General features: G+C 51.8%; 1 protein-coding gene across 12 annotated transcripts in view; it reads right to left on the bottom strand.

Annotated features, from left to right (window-relative positions):
- rapgef1b (Rap guanine nucleotide exchange factor (GEF) 1b) overlaps positions 1-26441 on the bottom strand; it is a 78882-nt gene that overhangs the window by 4274 nt on the left and 48167 nt on the right. For 3 of the 12 annotated variants that reach the window (XM_088392781.1, XM_088392780.1, XM_088392782.1), the window contains exons 5-16: positions 14561-14677; positions 11463-12116; positions 4938-5337; positions 4519-4675; positions 4359-4447; positions 4132-4278; positions 3914-3979; positions 3324-3438; positions 3076-3259; positions 2500-3006; positions 1884-2086; positions 642-803 (exon numbers count right to left, since the gene is read on the bottom strand). In XM_088392781.1, the coding sequence (XP_088248907.1) occupies positions 642-803; positions 1884-2086; positions 2500-3006; positions 3076-3259; positions 3324-3438; positions 3914-3979; positions 4132-4278; positions 4359-4447; positions 4519-4675; positions 4938-5337; positions 11463-11490 (2058 nt within the window). In that variant the 5' untranslated portion in view covers positions 11491-12116; positions 14561-14677. The remainder of the gene's footprint in view (positions 1-641; positions 804-1883; positions 2087-2499; positions 3007-3075; positions 3260-3323; positions 3439-3913; positions 3980-4131; positions 4279-4358; positions 4448-4518; positions 4676-4937; positions 5338-11462; positions 12117-14560; positions 14678-26441) is intronic. The other 9 variants (XM_088392791.1, XM_088392792.1, XM_088392787.1 and 6 more) reach the window with 8 other exon arrangements.

Here is a 26441-nt window from a genome sequence, read left to right as displayed (position 1 = left end):
ACATGCTGCACATACCAGCTGTGTTTCAACACATACCAGCACGCGCGCGCACACACACACACACACACACATACACACACACACAAACGCGGGCAGACACACACACAAATGCACAGAGACAGGCGTGCAGAAATATTCTTAGGAAAATGCTGCTTGCTCTGCTCTTTGGACTAGCTCAAGATGAAACGTGAACCAAGGCTACTTTGAGGTAACGCAGAGCAGCAACACATACGCAATCATTGCAGGCAAGAAAAAAAAACAAAAAAAAAAAAAAAACTGGCGGGTCACTCCAAATGATGTCATGAGACACGCCCACACGGGAATAACCCAGCCAAGTGACTCACGCAGAGCACCTTCCCCTGACATGTCCGCGCTGAGGGCCAAACATCACGCCTCCCTCCGGGGGTGCGAGGAATGCAAACATTCCACACAAACACGCAAAGAAGGGGGAAGGGGGGGTGTAGCACCGAGGGAGAAAATAGGCGAAGTGGAAAGATGAGCAAAAGCGAGAGGAATGTGTTTTCCATCTGCTGCGGCATTCCGCGGCATGGATGCACACGCGGGACAAAATCGGACGCTGGGGGGTCGACTTAAAAAAAAAAAAAAAACGCTCCTCAAAGTTGTAGCGCGCGGACACTCACCGTGGGCGTGGTCACGGCAGCTTGGCCAATCAGGTGGCAGTTAGAGACGGACATGCTGAGGCCCAGCGCAGAGCCCGCCTCCTCCGAGGCCGCCGCGGACGGCTGGAGGTGGCAGGAGAGCGAGGAAGAGGAGGAGGAAGAGGGGGAGGAAGAGTGCGAGGCCTGGAGGAAGCAGAAAGTCCGCACAAGGCATAAAGGAGCCAGAGATGAGGGGAGGACAAAGTTGATTAAACGAGTGAAGCCATTAGTAGTAGAAATCAAGTAAGCGGGGAGGAAAATGAACGAGTGAAGCGGGGTTTTTTTCGCTAGCGCTGTTCAAAAAATCCATATTTAGTGATTAGGGACCGGCTGACTGATTCCAACGTGTCACTGGGTTCATCTCGCCATTTTGCCGTTTATGGTGACACTGGAGCGAAGCGGCGGGCGGCTTTAAGAGCCTTACGGAATTGAGGCCAACTACACGAAAGCACTTTCCAAACACGGCCAATATGATCCCATCCGCTTTTTTCCCCCCCTCCCTCCCTCCCTCTCTCGACACACACGCACGCACACAGCGGCAGAAATGACTTTTGTTTCTTGCCAAAGCCGCGCAAAGTCGCCAAAGCATGTAAAGTTGAAGCACGGGCTTACGGCCGAGGCAATCAGATTAGGAGTCCAGATAAGATGGACATCCACTTGCACCAATCTTTCAGTTTCTCTCTTTGCGATGGCGTGCCGTATAGTCATTTGAAAATGGTGACTTCTGCCAGTCGTGTAAAATTGATTTGGGATGATTTAACACGTTATGTCCCGATGCTGGTTGCACGATGAGCTACTGGATCAGGCAAGTGAGGAGGAGGGAAGGGAAGGGAAGCGAAAGAGAAAAAAGTGACAACGAAGCGCTTCCTCTTTTCTCGACTGTCGCTCAACTCAAGACGAGCCCGACCGGAGCGCCTGATAAAGTCTTATCTCCCAACGACACCATCCATGCGCAGATGTTTGCTTTCAGTCGCGGGAACGGCGATAAGGAGGCAAATCGTCAGCGGAGCCGACCGGACGGGAGAGCGGCTTCCGACAAAAGCCGATAAGGACTTTGCACCGCCGACGTTCTTTCGACACCTGCTGCCATCACGCTATGTCCGATACTATTGCGTGCGGAGCACATCCCCGGGAAACAGGCTTGTCGTGGAAACCAAAGAGCCCCTTTCGTTTTTGTCCGCGACGGACTGGCGAATCCCGACCCAAAATAAAAGGCCCTCTTACCAATTGTCGTTGCTTGGGCGGCAGGGCAGGCGGCAGGAGCGGCTCGTGGACCGAGTCGGTGCTGCTGAAAGAGTCGTTGAAGCCGTAAACCTCCTGGAAGCGCTTGTTGCGCTGCTCGTAGATGCTCTCGCTCTGCGGCATCTGGTAGAAGACCGACGGCTGCGGCTCAGAGTAGTCCTCCACGAACTGCATGTACTGCAGGACTGGACAGACAGACAGACAGACAGAGCGCACAAAGGCGTTAGCGCCGCCGCCGCTCGCTGGCACATCTTGTTCAATTGACAAGAAGACCACATTTATTTGTATCTAATGAGTTGAGAAGTTCAACTGAAATTCAGTATTCCTCAAGCAATTCAAAACGATTTGAAATATCCTGTCTTCTTTCGATCCAATGACCCGACGGCCCTCCTACAGCGAGAAGAATGCATGGAATGACCTCAATGCGCAGGAAGTGATGTCAAGGGCGTGTCAGGAAATGAGCCCTGCGCAGCTGGCGCCATTGTAGTACATCCTGCTATTCTCTTCCTGTCCAATATTTCCTCGTCACCGTCTACGCCTCGGCGAAACGGCGGCCGCTTCCCAAATTGCTCCCGGTCTCCTTTCACCAGATACTCACTGTGTTTGCTTTTCTTTTCCGGCAGCGGCGGCGGGCTAGCGCCCATGTCGGCGTTGTCGCCGCAAATGTACTGGGCCACAAAGACGCCGCCGTTGGTCTGCGGCATGGACGAGATGGGCGTGAAAAGCGGGAAGGGCGGCGGCTCCTCCTCCGACAGGTTGTCGTACTGGGAGGGGTAGCGCTCGTACACCTTGCAGCCGCCGTCGGGGAAGGGCGGCGTCTGCGTGCTGCGCCGCTTCTTCTGGGGCAGAGCGGGCGGCGCGCTAATGCGTGCCAGCGGGTTGCCGTGGCCGGGCTGCGGCGTCCAGTACTCGGGCGGATGCTGGGGGGGAGGCGCGCTGAAGCGGGGGTGCGCCGGATGCTGCCCGGGGACGGGCGAGGACGACTCGCTGTGCGACTCGGGCAGCGGGCTGAGGCAGCCGCCCACCGGCATCGGCGGCAGGCCGTCCCCGACCGACAGGTCCTGGTGGAGGAAGTCGTAGTCGTGGTCGTAGTTGTCCGTGTTGTCTGAAAAGAGAAAGGACGCCAGTCGGTCGCCGCCGAGAATTCGGAGCGCTCCGCGGCCGCGGACCTTACCGAGCGTCTCGCAGCTGGTGTTGCGGGAGCACTGGCCGCTGTCCTGCTCCACGGAGGAGAGCTGCTCGTCCGACTTGCTGAGCTTGCCCATGCTGCTGCAGGGAGACAGGCGAGGCGAGTCGCCCCCGTACGACTGGCTGCCCCCCGAGAAGCGCCGCTGCAGGAACTCCTGCTCGTGGTCGTGCTGTTACGACGAGACCAATGGTTTAACTTTCCGGCCCGTTCGAACGCGTGCGTCTGCCACGGACCTGTCTGTGGACGCTGCAGGGCAAGCTGGATCCCCGGCTCATGGGGGCGACCACGGCCACGCGCGTCGGCGACGGCGCCGACTGCCGCTTCTTGGGCGGGAGGGCCGGCGGAGGGCTGTCGGCGGAAGACAATCAGTGAGGAGGACAGCCAAGCCACACATTTCAAAGCGCACACCCACAAACACCACACGGTGGAACCTCGGTACCGCCTTGGTTAAGCCAAAATAGATATTTTGTCTGGATATCAAATTTTTCAGTCCCCTTCAACGGGAAACCAACCAAGCTCGGAAACGGAGGTTCCACTGCACGTCGTCCTCGCGCAAGTCAGCGGCTGGCGCCTTCCGCTCTGCAGAGCGACATTCTCGCATGAGTTAGGTGGACGCGAGCAGAACGCCGCGTGCGTGCGTGCGAGTAATGGAGGGGGGACACTGCATCGGGTCAGCCGCACACATTCATGCGTTTTGGGGGGATTGGCAGGACTGCCCGAAACAAGAAAATAAAGAATACAAAATAAAACGCTGGACAGAATGAAACCATGCAGGTCATCCAATCCAGAGGCTTGATGAGGGGGGAGATGTTCTAATGCTCACATTGGGCTAACATACTTCTCCTTGGGAGTGGGCTTCCTTTGGCCAGCGTCACAACTCAACTGTGCTCTGTGCCCAGAACCCACAAAGGAGACAAAAGGATGAAACAGGTTGAGAGAAAAAAGAAAAAAAAAAAGTCCTGCGCAAGTAGAGGTTGGCTGGAGCATTTCACCAAAGTCTGGACATTTGAACCCGGTTCAGGGAGACAACAAAAGGTGCACCTGAGCTCCGCCATCTTGGCTTCGGGAAGCGGAGGTTTGGGAGGGGCCACGTCCTCGTCGGCCGCGTCCGAGGGGGCCTCGGCGGGACCCGCCGTCGGGGCCGCTTTTGCCGCCGTCTCCGACTCTATCGACTCCGAAGGAACGCCGCTGCCGTGCGAAAGGAGGACAAAAATAAAATGGAATAGTCCAAAATGTACCCGCTCCATCCAAAGATCTGGTGAGCTCACCTCTCGGCCGCGGTGACGGGCAGTGTGGGTTTGTTGGGGTTAGTGGGCGAGGGCTGCTCTTGTTTCTCGATGGTCAGCCTCACCAGCTCCTGTTGCCGCAGCGACCCACATTTTAAACGCCGACCTCACGCTCAGATGCGTCGGGCCCGACTCGTCTTACCTTCACGCCGTCCAGTACCGCTTTGATGACGTTGGTGACCGACGTCACGTTCTCCTTGTCGTCCAGGTCGATGCCTTCCAGCATCACCTGGTCGGCCCAGCGGATGAGGTTGGCCAGGCTCTGGTACACGCGGTTGTGGCACGACGACAACGCCGAACTGTGGAGAGCGGGCAGATGGAAAGTTGCGCTAGAAGCGTTCAAGTTTGAGAAAGAACAAACATGACGGATTCAAGGATTCATTTCGACACTTGCGAAAAACATCAAATGGGTTTGAACGACGCAGCCGTTGGCGTGCCAGACGCAGTGCGTCATCGCGCACTTCCGAGATTCAAATCGGCTTCATCAGTCCCGACGAGTCTCGACGTGCACGCATTCTTGCAGTCCGGCGGCAACGAGAGGAGTGTTTAAAAAAAAGTCACCTGTGCTGTATGCGGGCCTCCCCCTGAACCAGAGGTAAGATGGCCTCCAGCACTTTGCTGGCCGAGCCAGGGAGCATCTCCAGCACCTTCTTCTTCTCCACCACCATCTTGTCCACGATGGTCTTGAAGTAGCGGAGGGCACTGACCACATCTTTCTCCTGCTCCTCCAGTCGACTCACCTTCTGGATTGGCGTGGACAAAACGTGAGACAGGAGAAAAAAAAAATGGGTGCAAATTGCGAGTGCACGCTTTACCTTGTTGACGGGCTTTTCGGCGCTCTTGGCGGCGGGCTCGGGCTGCAGCTGCTTGCCTTTCTTGGATGGCGTCCTCTTGATCTTGGGAGAATGGAACTTGTCCATCAGCTTCATGGTAAATGAGGACAGGTGGGACCGCTGCGAGTCTACACACAATTGAGGAAGAAACCTTTTGGTCGGAAAACTTTCTTCTAGTCAAAGTCTCATCCTCGTTGGGTACCGAGTGTATTTGTACAGACCCGGAAAAAGTCACGAGGCTCGCAAACATCTCGTCTTTCATAACGCGTGGCCTTTACGGCAACAGTGGTGATTGGTGGTGGAAACCTTTCGCGCTATCTGGATTTCGAGATCCGCTCACACTGGACCCCTTTGTTCACTCCAAAGTTTAAAGAGGCCCCGGAGGACCACGTTTCACAGCCCGGCCGGGCATGAGGTGCAGTGAGTGACATCAGCGCTGAGTCACCGCCACAATCGATGCGACGCTTCCGTCGTGCATCGGCGGGATTTACAAGTGGAGCGTACGCGGCCCACGGAGGTCACGCTAGCGCCGTTAGCATGCACTCGGCAAGCGGGCTTCCTCAGTGGCATTGAGGTCATCGACTCGAACTTGTCTGGCGCTCAGTTTAAAGCGCGGCGCACCGAGCATAGCAAACCGCAGCGTCATAACATTTATTTTCTCCTTTATATTCTGCCGAGCTTTCACAACCCTGTAGAAATCTTTGTAGTCACTGTCGTCATAGTGATGATTTATTTTTATTTTTTTTAACCACTTTGAGCAAACACACAAAGACTGAAAATAGTCTCGTTAGTATGAAACAGAACCGGAAGAAGCCCGATTGCTGTGCACGTCATCACTCAAACCTGTTCCTGATTCTCACTGTGGCGAGCTATCACTTCTGCTATTGGACATTTGTGAATGTTATTTTGAATCGAGTTGAACCGATACGCCTCCATGTTGACAGCTTGGTCTGCTGGCCTTCTGCTTTCATTTTATTTTTTTTCAGACAGTTAAATCATGCAAATGACCCAAAATGTCTCATTTGCATTGCTTGTTTTGTTGCTCACAAGAACAGGAAGGAGAAGCGATGATGAACTTCCTTGCATCTTTGATCAAAAACAAACCAAAACAAGCAACAGGTGATGTCTGAGCTTGTGACAGGCCCGCCCCGGCCCGTGTTGGTGTCCAGGTGCGCTTTCAGACCTCGCTGTCATCAGCCTCGACGGGTGCGAGGGGATGCGCTCAAGGTTACGCACACAGCTTGCTTTTCGCCCCCTCCCCTTCCAGTTCCCGTCCGTCCACGCGCTCAAAGTGTGCACGTGTGCGTCACAAAGGTCGGTCGGCATAGCAGCTGGCGAGGTGTGCGGTGCGTCGGAAAGAAAACCTCACAAGCCAATAGAAGAATCCAAAAGGATCACATGGCCGTTTCTGTCCAGAAAAGTTGTCGACGTCGGGCGGGTGGCCCGTTTTGCGTCGTAACTAATCGCAGGGACGCGGTGCCAGGATGGAATTTGGAGCGAGACCGGAGTGCCTGAGCAGATGCAAACAGCAAGGTGGCAAAATTGTGAATCATTTATTGGTTCCTCGGTCGAGCTTTCAAGGGCCACCGCTGGGCGAGCGTGCCTCGGGTTGGAGCCAGGTCCTGGTTAATGGTACATTCAAACACAGGAGTGGAGATAAAAGAGGACGAGTCACAGAGAGGAAGTGACCAAAAAAAAGGAGGTTTGACATGACGGAGCCCTCGGACATCGGTGATGAGCAAGGCGGACGCCCCCGTTATGTTATGTCGCTGTTTACAAAGTGTTGCTATGGCGACGACACGTTTGCGTCTCTCTCCGGCCTTCCACAGCTGCTGGACATGAACTCCGGCGACCGCTCGGAGGTGCGCCCAATCACTCCGCCGTGACTCCTATCGGCGTCATGGCCGCGTGGACACGTGTTGATAGCGATTGTTGCGTCACACAAAGTGTCCCTTCAGTGTGAAACCATATTACATCGCGGAGCACAGGCGATTCCTTCAAGAAAAGACCACTTCATCCCGATTCCATCGAGTGCAAATTCACACAAGATTCTGACAAAACAGTCCATTCACCAGGTCGGAGGCAGTACCTGAGCGTGTCGTCGAGTACGGCTGCGTTTACAGCCCCCCCCCCTGTCCCTCCCCCTCCGGCTTGAACGGCACGTCTGTTTCAGGTCAATGCCGACAAAGCTCCTTCTCTGTGCAAGCTTTCTTCCATCTGCGTGGTCATTCATGGCTCGTTAGGTCACCCGTTTCCGCTCTTCTCGGTAAAGCTGGCGTGACGTGGCCAATTGCGCACTCGCCGTTTGCATTTGAGTGAACCTTTTGACGCATGACGTACAAACAAGGGGATACCGCAGGGCCTGGTTCTAAGCACGGGACACATTGAGAAATTTGCCAGCGCGTGGCTGAAATGTCAGTGGCCGATTCCCCGTCGCTGCCGGGATGCCGTTTCCAACTTGAACGAGGACCGAATTTCACCCGGCAACGGCCGAGCTGCAAATTGTCCCGTGAAAGCGCCGGCTAAATGGGGCCGCTGACAAGCTCGCACGTGACGCTGAGCATTCAAAGTGGGAAATAACACACCCCGTTTTTTTTTTTTTTATTTGGCGCTCCCCCTCCCGTTCCTTCCCCCGTGACGCCGAGGCCGCCGGCTGCGTTTCCTGTCCCTCGGTGAGCGCCGCTCCCTCTTTTGTGGACATGACGACACGGTCTGTTCACAGCGGGCGGGACCGTGTCGGAACCTGACTCACCGAGCCGGGGCAGGCCAAATAGATTTTTTTTTTTTTTTAAATGACATGGAGCAATTAAGGTACTTTGGTGGCCTCACATGTAAACAAGGAGGCTGTGGGTTTTTGTTAAATGGAGTTGACGTTGTCCGGCCGGGCGCGGGAAGTGAACATTCCTGTGCCGACGCAGCTACTTGGGATATTGTCTGTCGCGTTCCATTTTCCCATCTGACAGGCAGACGTTCGTTTGTTCGTCGGTTCACCTTGGGTGAAAACCAACAGACAAAAGAGAAGCGCCAGGTGCTATAAATAGCCGGCCGGCTTGTCAGCCGCTGCGCCAGCGTCAAGTCTGAAAACAAAGCGATCTGCTGAGATGAGTTCGGAGCCGCCGCCGCCACCGCCGCCGCCAGACGGCAGCTGCTCCGATCCGAGCCAGAGGCCCGATAAAACAACTTTGCCAGAGAGCGAGCGAGCGGCCTTAAGCGGCAAAACAACTCACGCTTTGCAGAAGTACGCACACTTCCATAAGTAAACGTGGAGCTGCCGCCGCGCTAACGCAACCTTGCCCGAGGAGCGAAGCGTGCCAGCCAGATGATATCTCGGTAGGCAATTTACAGTCACAGTCAGGTGAAGAGCCGAGGAGTAGGAAGGTCAAAAATGAAGCAATTTGGAGTGGAAAGCCATACACACACACACACACACACACCCCCTCATTGGAAAGACTAGCCCTTCATATTGGAGCAGCAGTCACCTCAATGGCCCCCCCTAGGGCCACATGGCCTCCACCACCCTGCCCCCGCCACACTCACAAGGCCCGCGACGGAAGGATGTGGCCCGGCTGGCTCCGCCCAGGCTCGGAGCCCAGCAAATGAGCACCTTGTGTAAAGCCGCACGGCACCGAAAGCCCGGCGAGGAATGTCCCCTGCTGCAGTTCAGCGTGCCACAGAGCCCGTTTTTGCATTCTCGGCCTGGCCCGGCCAGCGTGGACAAAAACAAAAAGTCAAAATAAAATAGGTTTGGCTGGATTCTCGTGGCACAGAAGCTCACGAGCCGTTCGCTTCTCCGGTCAACAGACCGCCGGCCAGCCGGCCCGCTTTACCTGAGAAGTCATCGTCCAGGTCCCCTGGTAGAGAGGAGTCCGAGTCCTCGGAGGAGGCTCGGCTCCTCCGGCTGGCGTTGCCCATCCGAGAGAGAGAGAGAGAGAGAACCCGAGTGAGCGAGCGAGCGAGCGCTCCGCCGACACTTTTTGTCTGCTAACTAACGGCCGTCTGCTGGCATTTTTCGCAGGCCTGCTGAGAATTAGTCACCGCTCGCTCATGGTGATCACGCTGGCTTGACCCTCTTCCAGGGAAGCTCCACAAATAGCAGCGCTGGGCAGAGGAGGAAGTAGCGCTTCAATAAAGCAGAAGGCCACCACAGGTGCCGCCACAGGTGCCAGCCACCCAGCTAGATGGCGTGGGGACCAACCCAAGCGTGGCGGGGATTGGAAAAGGCCCGCGGACGGCCCGCTTTGACACCAGCAAATGACTCATCTTCAGAGACAAACGCAAAGAAGTCACAGCCATGCGCGAGATCCAGCACCTTCCAAAACAAAGTCCACGTCCATGGTTCTCGGGTCGGCGACCGTGGCCGAAGCCTCGCCGTTAGCTTCGCGTGGCTAATCACTAGCGATGGCCACTGCTCTGAGCCATTCTCCTTGTTGCGCGGAGATTCCCACCGCTTCCCCACGGAACTCCTGCTCCCCCCGCCTCCCTCTATTTGCTTTCCCATACAAATCACAATAATTACAGTGCAGCCAGCTAGCAGAGAGAGAGAGAGAGAAAAAAAAAAAGTCTTTCATATAGTGGCTGAAGCGCTTTGCAGCCGTCAAACCTCAAAACTGCAGCGTCTCTAGAGGAGCTGCCCGAGGGGGTGGGGGCTTGTCAAGGGTGCACCCCCTGGGTTGTTTGCTGTTTCCCCACCTTAAGGGGGGCAAAAATAGGACGTGGCTGTCTACTCCCATTGACTGCTGACAGACACACAAGGGCTAATTATAAAACACAACTCCTCGCAACGCTCACATGCCAAAGCTGTTGTGTCACTCCGGAGGGGTCCAATCACTTTTTCCAACAGACAGCAAAATAACATGAAGTCAGAGATGCACCCAAAAAATACAAACACTCACAAAAAAAAAAGATTCATTCAAGTGGTTGATTCCAACAGACAAGCAGTCACTACTCAGGGAGTCCCCCTTGTGCGTTCGCAATCATGCTGACTGACAAGAACAGCAATGTTGCAGACACCAAAGCAATAAAACATTGGCAGCAAACAATAGCTGTGATGGAAATCCAGACAGAAGCATGCAAATCCCAAATGAAGGGACATTTCAAGAGATCCAAATTTTCACATCAGCAATGGAGTCGCCCAACTGGATGGCTTGCACGCTCCAGCTTGAAGCAAGCATACTTGGCGTCTAACGGAAGAACCGTGCCAGAGTCTTCTCGTTTCCTCAAAGTGATGCTGCGCCGCAGCGAGAGAGCGACAACGCATTCATCCTCCCAAACATCACCGATTGTCCAAAACAGGACAAACGAATGACACGGTGACCATGGTGACGGGGAAATATGCTGATGTGAGACGACGGGCTGGACGTCTCCCGTCAAGTTCCGTTAGTTTACATGCGCATTGATTGGCCCTCTTGCTCTGCACGCTATGGCAACCGTTTGGCCTGATGCATTTTTGGCAGAGTTGCACTACAATAGAAGCCCCCACCTAAAAGACTTTTTGTACGCTGGCATGCCTCTACAATTAAAACTCGCTCGTATTGTCACTCAACTTGCCTCGCATGCAAAACAACCCCTGCTGACCACAAGTCGTCCAAACAGTGAAAATGCAACGCAACGCAACGCAACGGAATGAAAGCAACACAACGTTGTGAATTGTCTGTCAATCATCCTGTAAAGGTCGAATTGAAGCAACTGGACTCTTCTTGCTTGTTGAATTGATTCTGCTTTTGAAAAAGTCAAGTCAAGAGGAGACTTGACTTGGAGGATTTGACTTGCCATAACACTTTGAACATTCTTGAGACTCGGGGATTGCAAATGGAGGCCATTTGAGGCACGTACGACTTGATTAACGACCACAAGTGCAGTGGCGTGGTGGTCTCGGGAGCCTACACGTCAACGAGCCGAAGCAGCCAGCCGAGCCCAAAGCTAACCGTTAGCCGCGCGACTAGCTCCCGGTCCAAACGCCGCCCCGCGCTACGGACTTAGCTGGCCCGTCGGCTTGCTAGATCTTGGGCGAAAAGTGAAAGTCAATGTGCAGTGGTGAAAACACAGCCAAGTCTCGCATTATCGCCGTGTGTGCGCTTACGAGGAAGGATGCCGGTGATGGGGGGGGGAAGGAAAAAAAAAAAAGCTAAAGAGCTAATAAGCTACAAGCAAAACGTACGAGGCCCGATTGGACAAGCGTACACAATGAATGTTACCCCCGGTAGCATAGCGAGCATCCCCGGCCTCGGAGTACCGTTACACGGCCGAGTCTTACCTTGCTTACTTTCGATTTTGCCCGACATTTTCCTCCTCTCGGTGGCCCGCACTCGGCGGTTCCGACGAAAACGCTGGCGCCTCGCAGCTGGTTCGTCGCCGTCGCCACCGACGACGACTATTCCCTCCTTTTCCGTACACCGTAGTGTCCGTCAGACGGTTCCGGTGGGCTCAAATTCTGGTATCCGTCTTCCACACACATGGTGCGGGTCCAGGCGAAGGGAGGACGAAAAGAGGCCGCTCCTCACTCGAGTCGGTCCGTCGCTGAGGGATCTCCGCTTGCTCCACACAACACGCGCACGCGTTGACGTCTGGTGGCGGAGCCCGTCAACTCGCGAGTGGGAAAACACAGCGAGCGAGCGAGCAGCCAGTCAGTCAGCCAGCCATCCAGCCAGCAAGCCAGCCACTGTCGAGCGAGCGAGCGAGCGAGCGCTCAGCCGACGCGACAGCGACGCGCCGTGGCAGGAATGAGCAACTGCAATCTGTCAACACTGGGATGGGCGTGTGTGTGTGGAGCTCCGCGCCCGCTGAAGTTTAAACCGGGGAGGGGCACTGTGGTGGTTTGGGGGTCGAAGTGCGCCGATCCGCGGCCTGGTAAACACGTTCGGGGACCACTTCCGTACTGTTCCGCAGCTCCGCTCCTTCTTGCGGCTGCCTGTGTGATCACAGTGGGGGCCACCGGGGAAAATTGTTAGTGTAGAAAACATTTCACCAGCCAAAACTGAGGGTAAATGTTGAAAAAACATTCCACTAATGGGGAGTCCTTTTTTTTGGAAGCAAGTGGCCCCCACAAAGCCTTTCGTCCACGCATCCTACTCGCAGTGTTGTTGACCCTGAGCGCACGCAGCTGCAGCGAGCTTAACATGAAAAGATTCACGAGCCAGCCGCCTTGCCATCAAAACAGCAGTTGGCCGCCGGAGGTGTCCCTCCCGAGTGTTGTCGGTCTTTTCTCTTTCTTATTTCCTTCTTTATGAATTATTGACTTGCTTCTTTTATTGCTTGAGTGATCTAGGTCAGCTGGCGCGTTCAAGTGCAGACACGCGCGCACATACGTCACATGTGTTGAATTAGTGATCGGCCCGGTTGCTCGTTGGCCCATATTCGATCAATGCAACCGCTCGCTGCCTTCGCCTCGCACACGGCAGGAGGCCGCGCCCGTGAAAAGCGGAATTCCTTCCCCGAGGCTACGATAAAGTCACACGTAGGCAAGACAATGAGCTCCTTAGCAGACTTGTTCGGGCAGGATGGACCTGCACTCTTTACACTCGCTTGCTTCCTCGGCTTTCATACTCGCGGATTTTTTGAAAAATTTTATTCGGTGCACAGTGGAGCCCCATCCCACGCCGACCCGTAAATAGCAAAAACCCGCCTGTTCGAATCCCAATGAAATAGGTGGGGGACAAAGTAGGAGACAGCATACATGACGTGCATGATCGATATTGCGTGGGTCTGACAAAACGGTCGTTTTGACAGCGTTACAGTCCTTGCATCCAGATTTGTGCACCTCACTGTCCATTTCATAGAGATGCAACGTGACTCTGCTGCCACCTGTTGGCCATATGCACATATGACAACTTGAAGTCCATTTGTACAACTTTCAATGCAATACAGGATCAATTATGAAAGTACTATCTGTTTGAAAGTGTCCGCAGTGTGATGCCGAGGCCTGTGACATGCACATTCTGTACTGCTTACGAGCTTTACTGCGCATACAATCCCGCCATCATACATTTGGCCACAAGGTGGCGTGCAAGTACTACTTTTGAGAGCGTCTTGCTGGAGCGCTGTTGTCGCTTGGACAGAGAGAGATGCTGCTTAATGAGATGTGATCTAAGATGCGGGTCTCCAAATGGAAAGGCGCTGTAAGTGCTGGCCTCGCTCTCTGTTCTTATGATGATGATTAATTGAAACAAACGTGTTGCGAGGAAGGGAGCACTGAATGCTAGTTTACTCGGCTCCTTTCCTCACCCTGACGGTCTCATGGGCCGTAAACGATGCGTTGCTTGAGTGCAGTCTCGTTGTACTACGAGCTCAATGATTTTTTAAAGCCTAAATTGTCATTGGCATTCAAATGAAAACTGGGTTCAGTGTACACTAGAAGAATTTGTGCAAAGTAAACCACGTTAAGGCGGGGCTTCCCTGTCCGGCCGAAGACATTAAGGATGGCATTTGATCCCTGGCGGCCATTTTTTATTTGTATTTTTTCAAAGGGCGAGCCGAGACGCAGCTTTAAAGCTCCGTTAACCTTGGTCGGGGGTCACGACCTCTCGTACAGGCGGCCAGATCATAAGTGGGGGATTCGTCAGACTTCGACCGGAGACACTTAACCGAGAAAAAACACACGCGAGTGGTCTATTTTTGTCCTTTTCCATGGTGGAATTAAGATGAATGGCCCTCGATATGTGTGTGTGAGTGACGATAGAGAGCTGCTGGATGAAGAGGACAAGATGTCTGGGTCATAACCTGCTCAATACTGCATGAGAATGGAACACTCTGTCACTGCCAAGAGCTAACGTGCCGCGTGTTGACAAGGTCGCGCGGATGACAAGGAGGTGCGGGAAGGAAAAAGAAGCCAAGCCAAATGGAATGTTTTGGCCAGTAGGCCGCAGGAAGAGGCTTGACGACGGACGTGAACGCGTGCTGGGCTGGGCTGGGCTTGGCAGGAATTATTTATGTGCTGATGCAGGCGCTGTTGGACTGCTCTATGGAAACGGCGCCTTTCAACATCTCGCCATCTCCTTTCGCCCGAGACGCACTCCTGAGTGACATTTAACTGAAGCGGGCCAAAGGGCAGCAAACCCGAACCACCGCCGGGCTAAAACGCTCCCGCCTACTCGCACCTCGGCCTCCATTAGCCTTTGGCGTCTCTGGGGGGAATGGAGGGGGGGGCGGGGGTCTCTCTCTGAGGCGACCTTTTGCCCACTGCCTGAAGTGTAAATGCACATATAAGTGCGGCGAGCCTTAAACGAGTTAATTGCATAAAAACATTTGGTGCATCCACTTTTTCTCAGCACGATTAAATAATCCATCCAAATAATAATAATTAAAAATCAAATTGGCAAAACGGAAACCCACAAGACCAAAAAATGAAAGTCATACCTATTTGTCCTTTCACCGATGTTGTGAAGTCTGCTTGGCGCCATCTAGCGGCGGAGCGCCTGAAGCTCATGCCGGCTTATCAGGATAACGGCAAGAGCGGCAGAAGGCAAGAAAAGCCTGCGAGTGAACACAGATTGACAGATAAACATCATCAAAAGCTCCCGGACAATCCTGTGGGAAATTTAGCATCTCTAATCCGCCTGATTGTGTGCGATGAGCGCTCGGGAAGCGCCGAGGAGGAAGAGGAGGGGGGGGACCAGCTCAGCAGCATCGATCCCCTGGAGGTGAGGTCGCCGGCCGGGCCTTTAACCTGCAGCCTCCATCGACTCCTTCCCGCGGTGGTTTGGGTTACTCGCACACACTGTGACAATCGCAAGCGTCTATCTTAGTCGTGAAGCCGCTCGAATTTGGACAAAAAACAAGTCAAGCTACTTGATGAGCACGAAGACTGCCGGCAAGCTTTGACAATGACCGTTAGTGAGCAGATGTCTGACCAGAACGGTAGGATTTTCTTGGAGCTTAGTCGCGTTGATGGAGTGCGCACAGGTGAAAAGCGCCTAAATTAGCCACGGAGTGACAAGGAATTATGCGGATTCCCTTGTAAAGCCACACAAAGATGAATTTGCGCTCTGGTGTAAAAGGAGGACATGGATGGCGGTGCGAGGAAAGAGGGAAAGAAAAAAGAAAGAAAAGGAAACAACTCGGCTCATTATCTCACCGCAGCCAAAGCCACAGAAGAAGAGACGATAATATAATTGAAAAAGGCGGCGGAAACTGGCGTACGCGTTGAGCCAGTGGGCCGCCTGCGCCCCGACACTGATGGACATTTTTATGTAGACACACTAACCTAGTTAGCCAGGCACGGTCGTGTATATTAAGCTTCGTTTAATTGGCCACCAGACAAATTGGCCAATGAAACGCCCGCACACGCACAAGCACATGCGGGTCATGTTCATTTCTTGCTCACTCGCCTGTGAAGTGAGCATCAGTACGCCATTTGCTGAAACGTAAAAGGCCATTTGGGGAGAAAAATGGACCATTTTGTTAAATAGCTGTTCTCTGACTCAAACAAGATATAGCTCCGTCGCAAGTCTCTGTACACAGTTAAGCCCCGCCCCTAGAATCCAATCCATGGTGTTTAAAGAGAAGCGAGGGGTCACCGATTGTGGTCCACCTGACCCCGAGGACTGGAATTGGGCCCACTCTTGGTGATTTGAAAAAAAAAACATTCCTAAGCTTGCCCACTTTAGATGCAAACTTGGCAAAGCACAATGTGAGGCAGAGTGAAATGTTCACGCCGCTTGCCGTTGAAGGCGAGCGTTGCGCCGCCCGCGGCAGGCTGCCCGCGAGAGCGTGGAAAGTCGCTCGGCTCGCCTGTCAGTGCGGCCCAGTTCAAAGGCCAAGCGGCCCGCTCTTTGATCCGCAGCCTCCTAATGAGCTTTTCAGACGAGAAGCCGAGATGAGAGGGTGGACGCTTTCAAACGCAACCTTCCTTCTGGGGAGGAAAAAAAAAAAAAAAGAAAAAAAGAGAGCTGCAAGCAGGCCTAAGATGTTGCCCTGACCAACATTAGTATTCCCAAAAGTCTCCCCATCTGCATTAGTAAAAGCCGGCCGAGCGGCCGTCCTCAAGGTCACTTTCTTCCCGACGAGCCTGACGAGACCTAACGCCACGCAGAACAGCCCCCCCCCCCCACTGTAAACACAGATTAATAATGCCAATAAATGTCTTTGTAGCCCCGCCCAGCCTCGGGGTGGATGCGCTGCTTGGGATTTGTCGGGAAGGATTACAAGCGGCGGCAAGAAAAGCACCGATGGGGCCAACGTCGTTCCGGGGGAGGACTATTTGTTAAACTGTGTGCTTGTGTACAGCACGTTAGCTTAAAGGCGAAAAAAAAAAAAATCCCCCCAGGCGAGAATCCGCAGTGTGCAATCAAAAAGAATTTTTAATGTCTCGTTCGTATTCAGCCGGCTTGCGTTTGCCGCTCGGTGACAGGCATACATTACCCACATTACGCCTCATCACGCCCAGCACATGGGCTGCCATTTTCAGCAACATAAAAAAAAAAAAATATATATATATATATATATATATATTACAGCCAGCACCCCAAAAAAAACTGCCAGTCCACTTTAGTCGTCCACTCTACGATGGAGGCGGCTGCATTTTTAAGAAAAAACTATTTCAATCAAGCTCAAGTCAGCCCATCTCAAGAATAATTCATTAAAATCTTCAAGGTCCACTTTAGATAAAAGTAGTGCTCCTGCACGGTGTGAATATTCAAGGGCTCACTGTTGATTTTATCTTCCCGTCGCTCAAAATGCAAATTTTGGTTGACATGGACCTCGTGACTGCTCACAATTCCGAAATGGCGTCTAAAAAAACAAAACAAAATAAGACTGATGGGCTCCTCAATAAGAGAAGGAGTGAAATTCCTCTGGATTCTCCTGATGATGATGATGAAAAAAAAAAGGGAGGTGTCAGTCATCTTTGGACGTGCCAACGCTTAATGAAGGGCGAGCGGCGCTGCGACATCAAAGCACGTCTGACAGACGGACGGACGGACGGACGGGCTTGACGCGCACGGGCTGACTTGCATGTTAAAAGCCCGTTCGCATGAAAATCTAAATAAACTTCTGCACACCAAAGAAATCCCGCCACCATCATCATCTTCATCTTCTCCACCTGAAGACATACTTGGAAATGCATCTTTTTTTTCCTGGATTTCTGAAATGCTTCAAAGGGCTCAAAGTCAGTCATGTTCTTTTTTTTTTCTTCCTCATCATCCTCTTCATCATCATTAGAGCCGCCGCCGCCGCCGCCGCCGCTGCTGCTGCCGCGTGTTCTAGCGACAGCAGCTCAGCTTTAGCCAAACGCGAGCGCAGGCCTCCCTCCGGGTGAATTTGTTGGGAAAGAAAGAGAAAGCCACAAAGGTCACTCAAATAACTTGGGGGGGAAAAAAAGTATGCCGGCTTTGACAAACAACAAAATGTGCCCTAGACTGCCGATGTTAATTTGATGACAATTTGGATGCAAAGCTAGCAAGTCCACTTTCTGACCGTTTGGATTGTTAATGAAGTCTGTTTTTTTTTTTTTTCATGCTGCATTCCTTCCTCTCATCTTTGGCCTGTCAACTTGGAGTCCCGAGTTATTTTTTAAAGGCGGCACGAGACCAATTGAGTCGCAACCTTCTTTGCGAGTACCCAAAGAGCAGATCGGGTTTCAAAGGTCGTTTTGCTAAATGGGCTCGTTTCACAGTAATAAAAATAGAAACAATAATAATACAAACATTAACAATAGTGACAGTGGGAGATACTTTTTTTTGTAGATTTATAACAAGAGAAAAATAGCAAAATAAGTTTACATGCCCAAAAGTGCTTCCTTCTGCATGTACTGAATATCCCCGAGCGTGTGTGTGTGTGTTTGCATGTATGCAAATTTAATCAAATAAATAAAAGCAAATTTCTCCCTTGAGGGTCAATTAAAAGATTCTTCCTTTTCGGCCTCACGGAGGGAGCGTGAATGTGCATTCAGCGAGCGAGAGGAGCAGCGAGATGTTCACAAAGCGCTGCACTTTCTCATGAACTCTCTCTCTCTTGCGCTCTCTCTCTCTCTCTCCATCCCTCTCTCTTTCTCTTGCCTGTCCACTCCAAGCTGAATAGCTGATTAAGCAGGCATTGATTAGCACAGGCTTATTAGCAACCCGTTTGCGTTGACCCTGCATGTACACACATGCGCGCACGCACACACACACACGCTCTCACAAACACTGCAGGCAGTGGCGCGCCGATGGATTAACAAGGCCAATATTTCTGGCCGGGACAGGAAATCACTGAACACTTGTCAGGAAACTGGAAATCAATAAGATCCACATCATTGACCAGCACGCAACGCACTCCTTCCGTCTCCTCCCGAAAGCCTCGTTGACCAGACGCAATTTCCCCAAATATGGAGGAGGAAAGGAACGTTTCTGACAAGAAATATGGATGGAGCGAGTGTGGCTTAAAACAAGGTGTGAAAATCAAGCCAGCTCAGTGCTGCCCAGGCATGTTGTGGCACAAAGTGGTACTACACTGACGGCGCAACACTAACTGACTTGCCTCTGTACTTCAACAAAACAAATAAAACGTAAACATGGGACCTGACTAAGGCCTTCAATGGGCCTCAACTTGACATGGAGCCCATGCCGAGTGATGTAAGATTACAAAACAAACATCCGGATGCCACTGAAACGTGTGTGTGCGTGGATGTCCAATTGAGACACATTTTGTTAAAATAAGCGTCGGAAGAAAATAAACGTGTTGCTGATTTCTCCATCGGCCATCTGTTGCTGGAAGATTCACACAGAGGGAGCAAAAAAAAAAGGGGGGGGGGGGGGGGGGGCCGCAACACATTTTGTATGCTTTTTATGTTTTGTGTCTTTCCTGCAACTCTCTACAGGCAACCAAAGGCGCATTTTGCCAGCCATTGGGTGGATTTAGCGCTTAGAAAAAGATGACAATTGTTTAAGGGGGAAAACAATTCCACACGCACAATAACACACACTGCCGTCCATTGACCAAATGACACACAATGCACCAAGATACACGCACACACTTTTGCACCCACGCGAGCACATATTAAATGATTTTGATTCCTCAGCACTCTGGCCCCACGGGACAGACAAGCTATCCACTAGGGCGCCGTGCTGCCACCAGTCAACAAAAGCATCCGTGTTGTTGTTTGAACTTTTGTGTCACCGCGAGCAGCGTGACAAACGACCTGGCACGCAAACAACGCCTGACAACGACATGAATATTTCACATATAACGCTCCACTAGCTTAATGCTAACATAGAGCTCTGCTAAAAAAAAAAAAAAAAAAAAAAGGAGATTGTTGTGTCCAAAACCAAACGGACACGCTCTCCACACAATCCTAAAATACAGATGGAGCAAAGTAAATTAGCATGACTAACTGATACTGATAATGTGGCCTCCATTTTTTTTTTGTGTGTGTGTGTAACCCAAGTGACGGGTTCACAGGCAGGATGATTGTAAAGCTTCCAACAGCTGCTCCTCAACAGATGTCCGTAAGAGAAACGGAAAATTCAAAAGGCGCCATATGGGGCGCAGGTATGACGACATTTGCGCCGCCGCCGCCATCAGTGACAAAAACACGTGCCGTCTACCTGCTCGGCCCTCGACAGGTGGCACCGTCAGATGTGCCGATGACTCGTACGCGGTGGCCATTAGCGGGTACAGCATGTGTGCGCGGCACATTGCGTGGAAATGAGACAAACTGTTGAGCAACCGAAAAAACGCGTCAGCTGGCGCCGGCCAACCTGGCGGGCGGGCTAATTTTGTTCAGGAGGCGCTGGCGCAATCGCCAGCCAGCCCCAAAGTGTATGTTACGTGACGTATACGTGTGCGTGTGCGTGTGTGCGGAGCAGAGACGCAAGGAACAGATTGGCGGGGGAAGCGGACTCCTGCGCCTGAGGAATACTGCGGCGTCGAGGATCCGAGCGCCGCCCACGTCCCACCCTGGGCCGCCGGTTACCCGCTGCAGCACATGGAGCCCGGCCAGCCCGCGGCCCCCCGCGCCATCTGTCTCCCGGGACTGACGACTTCACCCTCCGTCTTTCCTCCTCCTCCTCTTTCGACAAGAAGAGAGAAAAAAAAAAAAAAAAGTATCGGGCCCTACGGTGGCACCAAAGTGTGCACGAGGAGGAGGACGGCGGGAATATTGGCGGGATGATTCACGTGGGTGATGAGCCCAACGCGAGGCCCGCCAAGATGGAGGCGATGTGAGCGACAGTTGCCGATTGGTGAGTCTTGAATTTATTTTTTTGCAATCCTGGTACACTTAGTAAAAAAAAATGTTTTCTGACTTTGCTGTACGTACACAAGTTTCCTAAATAATCAACGTCAGATTTGACCAGAAAAAGCACGACACCAAACAAAATTGGCATCCAAAATTGCTCCGATGCACTAAAACCCACATAAATTTGAAAACTATTACTGTAGGGAAAGTGAGAACAGATGCACAAGTTTCAACGTGTCCAGAATGCCCCCCCCCCCCAGCGCATTAAACGAGTGCTGCATGTGTACTTGACTACTTTCCCCACACCTCCCACAGCATAATAATTACGATTTTGACTTTGGCTGATTTAAGCGCAGCCTCCCGGGAAGGTCTGAAGTCCCACAATGCCCCGCGTCGTCTGCCGAGATAATGAGGCTGCCGCCATGACACCATGCTGGGTGGGAAGGTCGCTTTGGGTGCCGTAAGGACCGATAATGAGGGACAAACTGGCGCAGGGCATGTGGCGGTGGCGGTGGCGGCGGCGGCGTAGGTGGGCGGGCGCCGGTTCGGAGGCAAGCGCAGCGGGGGCCGGGGGGGGGGCTTGACATGAAGCGGAGGAAGAGACGAGGGAACAAAGATGCGCACCCCAAATGAGAGATTCCATTCACACCATACTGAAGAAAAGTGCCTGACGCGAACGCTAACGAGTCGCCGCTTTGCTGGCCGCTCATTAAGCCACGGGCAAACAAAAACATGGGCTCCCTTTGGGCTGCTCCGCCGAAGCCCCTGCTAGCGCACTAACACGTTGTGCTCGGACGGGTACATTTGTAAACGGCTCCCTCGCAGGTGGCATTCTTTGTGCGTTTCTTTGCTTTTTAATCATCTTGACATGCGTTTATCAAATCTGTCTTCAAGGAGACTTTGGTTTGTTTGTTTGTTTGTTGCAGCCCACACACGAGGATTTAGTAGCGATGGACGCATTGGACTATTTGTTAGCATGGAGCTAGTCAGGTCCTAAGCGGCGCTCAGACAAATTCGGCCACCCGGGTTTAGTTGGATTATTGACAGCTGACCTGAAGCGGGGGCAAATGCGTAGTTTTGCTTTTAAGCTTTACTCCCAAAGGACGGGGAACCTTTTGCTCCGCCTGACTCGCTGACGTCTGCGCTTTTTATACAAATTGATTCCCTAACGAAGGAAGCTCACAAAAACCACTTGGTTGTGCGGTGTAAAAAAATGGAAAGGATGAGCCAGTTGATTTGGGAAAACATTCCTTTCCTCTCCCCGCAATAAAAGGCGGCCTATTTTGCATCGGCCTCTTCAGGTGTCGTCCTTCAGAAGGATCAATGAGTCTTCCTTATTTAGATCAATGCCGACGCTATTTTGGTTATGGCAGGAAGCGTCTCGATCAATGACAAGGCGTTTTTTTTTTTTTTTTAAATATCTTCACTTCAGGCAGGCTGATGGGAAAAAAGCGACCCAACGGTGCGTTCAAGGCCGCGCCGTCTGGGAACGCTCGACGATCGTTTATCTGCCGGTAATCCGGCGGCACGTCACCAAGTGTGACATCACTCAGGTGATGTGGGTTTTTTTTTTTTCTCCCCGGCAACGGTTGTCCCCGCAGGAGGCCGCCAACTGGAGCGTGAAAGCAGCGGGCAGGCGCGGCAGGTAGGCGCCGCCTCGGATCACCTGCTCCCAAATCCAATCTGACAGGTAGCGGTGGGACGTAAACGCAAAAGGAGCGCTCACCGAGGGGGCGTGGCGTGGATCGGGAAGGCTGCGGCGGGCCAAACAACACCGGATGGTCCCGCCAAGCCCATCTTGAAAAGGCCGTCGTCGTATTGTTTCAATAAAAAGATAACGACGCGCATTTATAACACGAGCGCGAAGCTTGCGCTTAATGAGCGGGAGCCATGGTAGGCTCGTTAGGGCCGCCCTCCCTCCCTCCCTCCCTCCCTCCCTTCCGTGTTGCCTTTGAAATAAAAGCGCTGCGGTCAGAGCCGTTTGGCGACATCAAAATCCTTCAACGATTTATCAAGCAAAATTACAGAAAATTTGACTTTGCCATCAAACTTCTAAAGGTCACTGTGTGGATTAATTTGGCTCCTGACATTTTTCCTTTCAAACTAAGACGACCAAAACAAGTCAGAGTCTTCCTGGCAAACAAACAGTGGCGGTGAAACCCATCTATTTTTAGCGGGACGGGAAGGCCTTCGCCTCCACAGCGGGTCATCAAAGATTAAAGGCGCCGTCAGTAGCAATTAAAGTGACAAAATCATGTCGGTTTTCTGTTGACGGACAGCACCAATGCTTTTGTAGACTCGTACGATTTTGGAAGTTACGTGATCGTCGGCCATCTTTAGATTCAAAAGGCAAAGTCTGCAGCATTTTCAGTTTTAATTCTTAGGTGAATTTGATTTTTTTTTCATTATTCATCCGTCATTCTGAAATGATCATTCATTTATTTAAAAATGTTCCTTTTCACTGAAAATGTTGCTATTTTGTGCAGCGCAATCCAAATATCGCTTTCAGTAGCGCTCAGTGCTTCCGGACATGTTGTGGCACAATGTGGTATTACACTACCTACCCCCTGCAAAATAATATCAAAATTGCAATATAGCGGCTGCTCACTTTTATTTGCTTTTACGGCGGTTACTGATCGCAAGCAACGGCTGCGACGTGATCAACGGAGCGTAACGCCTCCGAATCTAAACTTTGATCTTTGACAAAAGTTGCGTTCTCCGGCGTCGTCGCCCTCATTTGTTTCAATTCAGTTTGCCGTTTCCGCACACATGTTCGCGCCGCATATGATGAGACGAGCGTTAAAGCGGGGTGTGCGACACGTGTGTGTGTGTGTATAGGAAAATGTGAAAAGCACACGCTCCTGCCATTGATCTTCACACACGCAATTCATCGTCAATATTCAAAGTGGTAACATCAATGATATCATCTCGCAAGATGAGAAAGCTTCCAACAACACATACAAACAAAAGCGCCAAAGAATACTCACAGGCATATTTTCCACTAATATTCCGACGAGGTTTTCTCAGTCAAACTGTGACTGTGAACAAGAAAGTAAAGCTGCTAGAAATGAGGTCCTCCGTTGTCGTGTCAAGACGACCATCGATCAGCAGGAATCAGATGAGCCTGCACATTGCGTGTCGGCAATTAAGGCTGAGCCTTCACTAAGGCCTTGCAACCCTCGACCTTTGCCGTAGTCAGCAAACGTAACGCGACGTGGAGGAAAGGTATGACATCAAACATTCATAATCCCCAGGCAGAAAAAAAAACTCTTATAAACTGCAGCAGCTTTAAAATATTAACCTTTTTATGGCACTCTGATGGCTTAATCGCCAATCAATAGCAGTCCGCGGCGGTGGCCCGGCCGGGAATGCCGTGGCGGCGCTGATGAAAAATGCATGAGCAGGGGCGGTGGCGTAGCGTAGCGCAGCGCTTCAAGGTGGTGCAAAGAGGCTGGGGGGTAGCATGAGTGTGTGTGGGGTCGGTCAGAAAATTAAACCTCGTCTGCCACATTTGCTGAGTTGCACCGGGGAAGTTTGCGGCGCGTGTGTGTGTGTGTTTCTGTACATCCAGCGGTGCCACTGAAATGATGAAATTTAGATCCGTCTCCATGTGTGGCTCCGCTGATTTTCCTAAATTAGCCGTGAGCGTGTTAGCGTCATCGTATGGAAAGTGCTAATACTTTTATTGTCTTGTAGCAAACTCAAAGGCGGATGGATCGCCATGTCTCGGGGACATTCTCGGGTGGACTTTCTTTTCTCCTTTTTATGATGTAAGAGCCAAAGATTCACAGTCATCTTCAAGCATAGCAGTGAAATCGTTTGTCCGTCGGTCAGTCGGTCGGTCGGTCGGTCGGTCGGCCGGCCGGCCTCTCTCTGAAGGACGCGGCAAAGACGCTCAAAAGCGATAACAAATCAAACTCTTCCCATATCAAACGGGCTCGATGTCAGCATTTATTACAGGAATCACATTGGTATCGCTCACCGACGCCACTCCGCTTTCCTCCCCCCCCCGTCTCCCCTGCCTCCCCCTTTCTAACACTACTCCCACTTGCAGCATTCCAACACACAGCGGCGCTTTGAAGTGGGAAGAATGCGGGATGGCAAATTACCCGGGAGACGAGGATGCGCGGCTTTGAAGCGCTCCTTTGATAGCGTTGTTTGCTAGCGCACCGAGCGCCGCCATCTCTTCCATTATTTGATTTTTTTTACCTACGCAGCGACGGGATTACTCGCATGCGGGGAAAAAATTTCGGACGAGCGGCGACAAGCGTAGAGGGAAACATCCTGAATACCATTTGCTAGTCACGCCAAGACAAGTTAGGATCCGTGGCACAGGCCAGACGAGTTAACGGCTAGCTGCTGAGATTAGCCGGGCAAAATGCTAACATATGCTAATGTAGAGCGACAGCACTAACATCATGTTATCACTGCGGCAACGGCCAAATGCTCATGCTACGCGAAGCTAATGAGACTCGCTACTCTGACTCCCTTCATGTAAATTTGAGTATTTGGACTTTTTGGAAAGTGTCAAATTCCCCTGGAGTTTTCTTTTCTTTTCTTTTCCACGTCACGGACGAGATCTGAGGGCCGGCTAATGATCGTCAACGGGCTCCTCTTGTTCAAACCACCCGAGAGTTGGGATCATTCTCCTCTGAGATGATGCAAGTCATTTGAATTGGGGCGTAATGACACACGCGTGATTGTCGGTGGCTGCTCGCGACGCTTCCACGCGTCGCTTGCGCTTCATTAGACACGGAATTTCATTGAAGCGCTTTGACAGCTGCCTCCATTTTGAAGCCTCGTCGTAGATGAAAGGCGGCGGGGCGGGTGACCGACCGCTTTTGCCAAGGTGACCGAGCCATCTACCATTTTACCCCTAACGTTTCAAACATTGAAATGTATTTTCAAGAAAATTTCTGAAATAGTATGATACACATCCATTTAACATCTATTTCATAATCGCTCAATACAGAAGCAACGTATGAGGAACTTTTTTTTTTTATTCTCTGGCCTGTCTTCCCGTTTTAAAAGTCAAAAGTTTGCCCACCTCCGACTCAGATGGTTAAGCGTGATCAAGGGTCCCCCCCGGTTCCTCAAAAGGAGTCCAAGTGACAGAATGTGCAATGCCGGCTGATCGCGCCATCCGTCCGTCCAATCAATTCAGAGCGGCCACGTTTTTAATTTTACAAGGGCAGACAGACAGACAGACAGCAGAGCTGCTCTCCATGTCTGAGCAGGACTTTATGCGACCCATTTTTAATAATAGCTGTTGTCCAATATACAATATTGTTTTCTTATCTTACGGCCAAGCAGTCAAGTCCCCTTTTTTTCCAAACCTATTTGGCAACACGGACCCTACTACTCGCTTTTAGCACTTCACAGTCTCCATGGAAAAGCAGGAGAAGGATGGAATGTGCAGGAAAAGAAAGAGGCCAGCCCATTACTCTGCGTCACTGCATCTGGTAACGGCCGCCATGACGCGACGCTGCTGATGGTTCACGTTAAAAAAAGAAGAAAAATCCCAAAACTGGTGCGTCTGTGACCTCACGCAGAGTTTCTTTCTTTTCTATGTATAATTCACATCATGCTCTTTCTAAGCTTTTTTTCCTTTTTCCAATTGAAATCCACAAAGACTCCTTTTTAGAAAAAATAGGTTAAGTCTCCGTAAGTAACCAAGTCCCTTTTATTCAGGTAAATGGGGCAATATTGCTAGTTTAGCTCGTAAAGACACGCGTCATTGCCACAAGGAAGGTTTTAACAATGCCCCAAGTCTACACACACACACACAAAGGACCGCATGTGCACACACACATGGGTGCGGTGTCTTTTTAATCTCCACATTACCAGCATGAGACTGCTAATGAGAGCCATCATGATTTTTTTTCCCCTCGTTTTAAGGCTATTGAGCATGCAGCTGCTGGTAGAAACTCTGTGCGCGTGTGTAATGAGGGTTGAGGAAAGGGGGTGGACGGGTTAAACCCAACACTGCGGCGAGCGCCAGCCGCTGGGGGAGTTAGGGGGTTAGTCGGAGTGGGGGTTAGGGGAGGGGGGTGGGGGTGATGTGCAGCGAGAGAAGTGGGATCC

This window comes from Syngnathus floridae, chromosome 12 (assembly GCF_059516105.1).
Source record: "Syngnathus floridae isolate MCC-2025c chromosome 12, RoL_Sflo_1.0, whole genome shotgun sequence".
Classification (NCBI taxonomy): Eukaryota; Metazoa; Chordata; class Actinopteri; order Syngnathiformes; family Syngnathidae; genus Syngnathus; species Syngnathus floridae.
The sequence above is the reverse complement of the archived record's forward strand: the minus strand, read 5'-3'. Positions and strand labels throughout refer to the sequence as shown.